Source organism: Silurus aristotelis (assembly GCF_946808225.1).
Source record: "Silurus aristotelis genome assembly, chromosome: 1".
Classification (NCBI taxonomy): domain Eukaryota; kingdom Metazoa; phylum Chordata; class Actinopteri; order Siluriformes; family Siluridae; genus Silurus; species Silurus aristotelis.
The window spans coordinates 13,440,910-13,448,438 of record NC_139574.1 but is presented as its reverse complement, the minus strand read 5'-3'; the positions used below and the strand labels follow the sequence as shown (position 1 = coordinate 13,448,438).

Here is a 7,529-nt window from a genome sequence, read left to right as displayed (position 1 = left end):
GGTTAACAACGACTGCCACAGGTATCGTTAGCCGACAGGGTACCGGTGGAAATTGGGCTACTGTTGGCCGAAGGAGGAGAAGGAGAGGAGGAAGGCGTCTACAGAGACGGCAGGAAAAGGAGCAGTGTAGGAGAGTAGAGGTTCGGGTTGGTACTTTAAATGTTGGTACTATGACGGGTAAAGGGAGAGAGATAGCTGATATGATGGAGAGGAGAAAGGTAGATGTGTTGTGTGTTCAGGAGACCAAGTGGAAAGGGAGTAAGGCCAGGAACATTGGAGGTGGGTTTAAACTGTTTTATCATGGTGTGGATGGGAAGAGAAATGGTGTAGGGGTGATTCTGAAGGAAGCGTACAGTAAGAGTGTAGTGGAGGTGAAGAGAGTTTCTGATAGGGTGATGATCGTGAAGGTGGAAGTTGAAGGGATGATGATAAATGTCATCAGTGCCTATGCTCCACAAGTTGGCTGTGAGATGGAGGAGAAAGAAAGATTCTGGAGTGAATTAGATGAAGTGGTAGATGGTGTACCTAGGAAAGAACGATTGGTGATTGGGGCAGACTTTAATGGGCATGTAGGTGAAGGGAACAGAGGTGATGAGGAGGTGATGGGTAGGTATGGTTTTAAGGAGAGGAATGTGGAAGGGCAGATGGTGGTAGATTTTGCTAAAAGGATGGAAATGGCAGTGGTGAACACGTATTTTAAGAAGAAGGAGGATCATAGGGTGACGTATAAGAGTGGAGGAAGGTGCACACAGGTGGATTATCTTCTGTGTAGGAGATGCAACCTGAAGGAGATTGGAGACTGTAAGGTGTTGGCGGGGGACAGTGTAGCTAGACAGCATCGGATGGTGGTCTGTAGGATGGTTTTGGAGGCGAAGAAGAAGAGGAGGAAAGTAAGGTTTGAAAGAAGAATAAGATGGTGGAAACTGAAGGAGGAAGAGTGTAGTGTGAGGTTCAGTGAAGAGGTCAGACAGGGGCTTGGTGGTGGTGAAGAGGTGCCGGATGATTGGGCAACTACTGCAGGAGTGATGAGGGAGGCAGCTAGAAAAGTACTTGGTGTGACATCTGGAAATAGAAAGCAAGACAAGGAGACGTGGTGGTGGAATGAGGAAGTGCAGGAGAGCATTAGGGGAAAGAGGTTGGCAAAACAGAAGTGGGATCGACAGAGTGATGAGAAAAGTAGGCAGGAGTACAAGGAGATGCGGCAGCAGGTTAAAAGGGATGTGGCGAAAGCCAAGGAAAAGGCATATGAGGAACTGTATAAGAGGTTGGACACTAAGGAAGGAGAAAAGGATTTATACCGATTGGCCAAGCAGAGGGACCGAGCTGGGAAGGATGTACTGCAAGTTAGAGCAATAAAGGATGGAGAGGGAAATGTGTTGACTAGTGAGGAGAGTGTGTTGAGAAGATGGAGGGAGTATTTTGAGCAGCTGATGAATGAGGAAAATCAGAGAGAGAGAAGGTTGGAGGATGTGGAGTTGGTGAAGCAGGATGTAGATAGGATTAGTAAGGAGGAAGTGAGAGCAGCGATTAAGAGGATGAAGAATGGAAAGTCGGTTGGACCAGATGACATACCGGTAGAAGCGTGGAGATGTTTAGGAGAGATGGCAGTGGAGTTTTTAACCAGATTGTTTAACAGGATTCTGGAAGGGGAGAGGATGCCTGAGGAATGGAGAAGGAGTGTGCTGGTACCGATCTTTAAGCATAAGGGAGATGTGCAGACCTGCAGTAACTATAGGGGAATTAAGTTGATCAGTCACACCATGAAGTTATGGGAAAGAGTAGTGGAAGCCAGGCTGAGAGAAGAGGTGACCATCTGTGAGCAACAGTATGGTTTCATGCCGAGGAAGAGCACCACAGATGCCTTATTTGCTTTGAGGATGTTGATGGAGAAGTATAGAGAAGGACAGAAGGAGCTGCATTGTGTATTTGTGGATTTAGAGAAAGCGTACGACAGGGTGCCGAGAGAGGAGTTGTGGTATTGTATGAGGAAGTCAGGTGTGTCAGAGAAGTATGTGAGGGTGGTGCAGGACATGTATGAGGACAGTGTGATGGCAGTAAAGTGTGCAGTAGGTACGACAGACTGGTTCAGGGTGAAGGTTGGACTGTACAAGGATCGGCCCTAAGCCCTTTCCTGTTTGCAGTGGTGATGGACAGGTTGACGGACGAGGTCAGACAGGAGTCTCCCTGGACTATGATGTTTGCAGATGATATTGTGATTTGTGGTGAGAGTAGAGAGCAGGTTGAGAAGAGCCTGGAGAGGTGGAGATATGTGCTGGAGAGAAGGGGAATGAAAGTCAGTAGGAGTAAGACAGAGTACATGTGTGTGAATGAGAGGGAGGGCAGTGGAGTGATGCGGTTGCAGGGAGAAGAGGTGGAGAAGGTGGAGGAGTTCAGGTACCTGGGGTCAACAGTGCAAAGTAATGGAGAGTGTGTTAGGGAAGTAAAGAAAAGAGTGCAGGCAGGGTGGAGTGGGTGGAGAAGAGTGACAGGAGTGATTTGTGATAGAAGAGTATCTGCAAGAATGAAAGGGAAAGTTTATAGGACTGTGGTGAGACCTGCGATGTTGTATGGATTAGAGACAGTGGCATTGAGTAAAAGACAGGAGGTGGAGCTGGAGGTAGCAGAGCTGAAGATGTTGAGGTTTTCGTTGGGAGTGACGAGGATGGACAAGATTAGAAATGAGTTTATTAGAGGGACAGCACATGTAGGATGTTTTGGTGACAAGGTGAGGGAGGCGAGATTGAGATGGTTTGGACATGTGCAGAGAAGGGACATGAATTATATTGGTAGAAAAATGCTGAAGATGGAGCCACCAGGTAGGAGGAAAAGAGGAAGGCCAAGGAGGAGGTTCATGGATGTGGTGAGGGAAGACATGCAGGTAGTTGGTGTAAAAGAGGCAGATATAGAGGACAGGGTGGTATGGAGACGGATGATCCGCTGTGGCGACCCCTAATGGGAGCAGCCGAAAGAAGAAGAAGAAGATTGTGTTAAAGTAAATACACCTTAATCTGAAAACACACTTCCTCTTGCACTTCCATGAATTGTTTAAGGTAGGTTAAACAGTGAATTTCCTCAAAAATGTGTCAGTCAGCACTTTTGAGGAACGTTTCAGCAGGGTTTCTGTTGTAAGTCTTGAAGAACAGTGGTGTGGTGTGATACGAGCACACTGAATTGTGACACTACTTAATTATGTTTTAGAATTTGCAGACTATCTGATTCGTTTTTTGCTGCACGGTGGATGTTTTAAAGATGCATTTTGATGCTTGAGGTGTTTTCTATTTTTATGCACTGTCCCTTTAAATAAAGCAGTGGAGGCGTGCGCGAGCGTGTGAGGGAGTCAATGAACTTTTCTCATTCTGCTTCAGACCGGATATGGCGGATCTAAGAGACTCCTACTACTTAGGGTTTGATTTCAGCACCCAGCAGGTAATCTTTAGCGTCATGCATTATTATTATCACTGTAGTAGTATTATTATTCGTAGTTCTTACATGCACGCTACCTTCTATTTAAAGAGCGGAAGAACGATTTTTCTTCCTAGTCCTACTCCGGGAAGTCCCGCCTTCTCATCTGTGATTAGTCAATACATTCAACGTCACATGCTTTTGGCCAATCACCAAATACAACCAGAATTTATTTCTTTATAATTTATTTAAAACCTACAAAGTTGTGTTCGTGTATTTTTTAAGACTCAAGATGGAAAAATGTAAAGGTTATCAGTGGTGTAATATATATTAATATATACAAACCTAAGTGGAAAGATCAGCAGGAGTACTGGGGTGTTCTACTGTAGTGCTGTTTTGATAAACTAGAAGCTGGTGTTTAATAGTGTGGAGATTTTGTGAAGAAAAAAATTAAAGATCAAATACTCGTTTTAATGTAAACGCATATGCTGTATATATATATATATATATATATATATATATATATATATATATATATATATATATATATATATATATATATATATATAATATATTAGTATACAGTATATATATATATAAAAAAAAATATATATACTGTGTATATATATGTATATATATATATATATATATATATATATATATATATATATATATATATATATATATATGAAAAACAATTTCACATTGACTTTCAAGCTTGAGTGTTTCATAATAGATTTAGCATCAATTTTAGTTTGGTCAATATAAATTAAAGCCTAAAACTTTTGTCTGTCTGTCTGTCTGTCTGTCTGTCTGTCTGTCTGTCTGTCTGTCTGTCTGTCTGTCTGTCTGTCTGTCTGTCTGTCTGTCTGTCTGTCTGTCCGTCCGTCCAATCTAGCTAGCTAGAAGCTAGATAGCCAATCTACTGACCATAATATGCCAATTTAACCTGGGATTCTGGAGCCATGAGGCTGCAGTACCACCAGTGACATATTTGTTCCCATTTTTTTTCTTCTCTAAATTTTAATGTAGTGTTTTATATTTATTTTGTTTGTCAAGGGTTTACTGTTCCTTGTTTTTTATACTATTTGTAACTTGAGCGAGAAGGGGCGTGAATGTAGGGAATGTAGCGACGATTGAAGACTTACCTCTTCCTGAAACACTTAAATTAGCACTTTCCAAATTTGCTTTGTTGAATTTAAGATTTATATTTATATTAAGTTTGTAATCTTGCATACCAGTGTAGATTTATTCATTGCTAGAGACTCAAAGCAAATGTAAAGGAACTGGGAACTGGAGCGCACTCTTCATTCTTCCACACCAATCTTGACACACCGTGTTTTCACAGAGCTCACTTTGTGCACAGGATCATTGTCATGCTCTGGCAAATTTGGATCTTTTAGTTCCAGTGAAGGGAATAATATTTTGTAAAATTGTGTGCTTCTTAATTTGTGGCAACAGGGGAGAACTATACATGGCTGTCAGCGGTCCAAAGACCTTTGGCTTACATAAGTGTACAATTTTCACCTCTGTATGTATATTAACAATTGTTGTTATTTTTCTTGTCTTATATTATTTTAAGCTTAAAGCCATTGCAATTGATGGAAAGCTTCAAGTTATTCACCAGAGCAATGTCCAGTTTGACAGCGACCTTCCAGAGTTCAGGTAGGGACATGTTTGGATTGCTTCAGACTGTCTTCTTTAGCTACAGCAGTTAAAAAAGCATGTTGAACTATATTTAAAGCATCTTACTGTATGGTGTACTGTACAATCTCAGTGCATGTTGTTCTCTGAGATCTTGTATTCGACAAATAAAATTGAAATTTGTATCTGAACAGGACTCAGGGGGGAGTACACATCCACGAGGACAGAGTGACTGTTACCTCTCCAGTTCTCATGTGGGTCAAGGTAGGACATGTTAAATGCATGGAAATGGTGTAAAATAAAATATTTTGTCTATAGTGTTGTGCATTGCATTTTAGCTCCTTTTTTCAGCTATGCAAGTTGAATACTCAGTTAGGTATTGAATTCATTTGCAACTGCAGGCGCTTGATCTTCTCCTTGAGAAGATGATGAGCGCTGGATTTGACTTCTCTCGTGTCAAAGCTATTTCAGGCAGCGGACAGGTACGTCATACTCTCTTTGGCTGTGTGCACTAAAATGCATTTGATATAAATGAAGCCAGTTTGTTTATGTCTTCACTGCAGCAACATGGCAGTGTGTACTGGAAAAAGGGAGCAAGAACAACTCTGCAGTCTCTGAATCCAGGAGGATATTTACACAGCCTGCTGCAGGTAACACTTATTTCGAACAGTCACTGAATAGAGGAGATCTAACCTGATTTTCATTTTCAGAGTGTTTAGAGATCATCAGCTGTGTGTCCTTTCTGGCTTTCTTTAATACTGTTGCCAAACTGTTCTTAAAGTAGGACTCCAGAAACACGTTCATCATAAGAACAGAGGGCAGAGTCTAAGCTAAAATAGAGAGTGTAGTGCTAAGTTATTCATTCATTTATTTATTTAACCATGAAACACTAATGTCTGTTCTGACTGCAGATAGAAGGGTTTTTTTATTTATTTATTTACATTTTTTAACTCTATTGCAAAAAGAGAGCTTTCATCTGCCAGTGACAAAATACAAAGATTTGCATTTGAGCATCAATTACAACCCTGAGCAAGATAAATCACTTATTGAAGTCGAATATACGAAAGGCCTAATTAATAAACAAAGGGCAATCAGGACAATGAAAAAAAACCCTCTTGTATTTGTGGAACTATTCTGCAGTTTATTTTACTATAGAGATAATTGTGTTTAAATTATTCGATTATAATTTTATTTATTGAAATAAAAATAACTGTGTAAAAGTGTGTAACATTTCACATGCCTCAATGTTTATGAAATTTCATATAGGTCACATATATTTCATTCAATTCAATTCAGTTGTATTTGTGTAGCGCTTTTATTAATGGACACTGTCTCAAAGCAGCTTTACACAGATAAAGCAAGGAAAAACTCAATGAGATGGTGGAGGAAGGAACCTTGAGAGGAAAACATCTTTATCTGGAATGTCCATTCATTACAGTTCCATCATTTCTGAGGTGTACTGTAATAGGCATTTAAGTGCAAAACTGGCATTTAGGGGTCAAGTTAAAGATATGATTTGTTCATAACCTAAATTAAATTTTAATTGATCTGAATTCTAAATAAATCCAGGCACGGTTTGTTTATATTTCAGTAATATTCATCTGAACTTCAACATGTAAATAATGGAAAGAGAAGATGAGTTGTGGTTTCTGTTTAAACTGATATAGATGCTTTTATTTTATTTTAAATCTATTCAAACTGATATGCACTTGGTAGACTGGGATATAATATAGAAATTATGATATTTGAATATGATATTATGATTCTGACCTTTAAATTAAGATTTAAACGAAAAGGTTGACATTTTTACTGGAGCTTTAATTGAGTAAGGGTACGAGTATCAACCTTTTTATTATACACAGCTACGTTTACATTAATGGCATTTGGCAGACGCCCTTCTTCATATCGACTTCGATTTATCAAATTTATTTTAAACTTTCAACCTTCCAGTCAGAAACTTAACAGCTTAACCACTGAGTCAGCACTTCCTGTAAAATACAAATGGTCTAAAATAAACATTTAAATGGTAGTCACTAAAATGATTTGGATGTACAGTATATAGAAACTAGTCATATTGTAGTTTGGTATTGGTGTAAAGGGTTAATTCATCATACAGCCTGTGTTTGTATATACATTGTATACAGCTATTTATCAGTAATGTAATGTTTGAATGTGTGCACAGCCTGCATTAAAACTGGATCTCATCATTCCACACAAATTGTGGTATCTTAACGGGTAAAGCTCTGGGTTACTGATTGGATGGTCAACCCTGGACTCTGACTCCAGCTTGCTAGCAACCTGAGATATGCAAAGAAAGAGTTTCACTGTGCTGTAGTGTATATGTGACAAGTCAAATCTTTTTATTTCACTATGTGTACATTTTGTGCAGGACACTTAGATGATCTGTTGTGTGTTTAATGTGATATAAGAGTGAGTCTGAAATGTGCGACATCGAACCCTGTGTTGAAATCCTGAGTGAATTC

General features: G+C 39.7%; 1 protein-coding gene across 1 annotated transcript in view; it reads left to right on the top strand.

Moving 5' to 3' along the window:
* The first annotated feature begins 3,145 nt into the window (after positions 1–3,145).
* xylb (xylulokinase homolog (H. influenzae)) overlaps positions 3,146–7,529 on the top strand; it is a 61,842-nt gene continuing 57,458 nt past the window's right edge. The window contains exons 1-5 of the mRNA XM_083546767.1: positions 3,146–3,426; positions 4,985–5,067; positions 5,241–5,310; positions 5,448–5,528; positions 5,610–5,696. Of these exons, the coding sequence (XP_083402893.1) occupies positions 3,373–3,426; positions 4,985–5,067; positions 5,241–5,310; positions 5,448–5,528; positions 5,610–5,696 (375 nt within the window). The 5' untranslated portion in view covers positions 3,146–3,372. The remainder of the gene's footprint in view (positions 3,427–4,984; positions 5,068–5,240; positions 5,311–5,447; positions 5,529–5,609; positions 5,697–7,529) is intronic.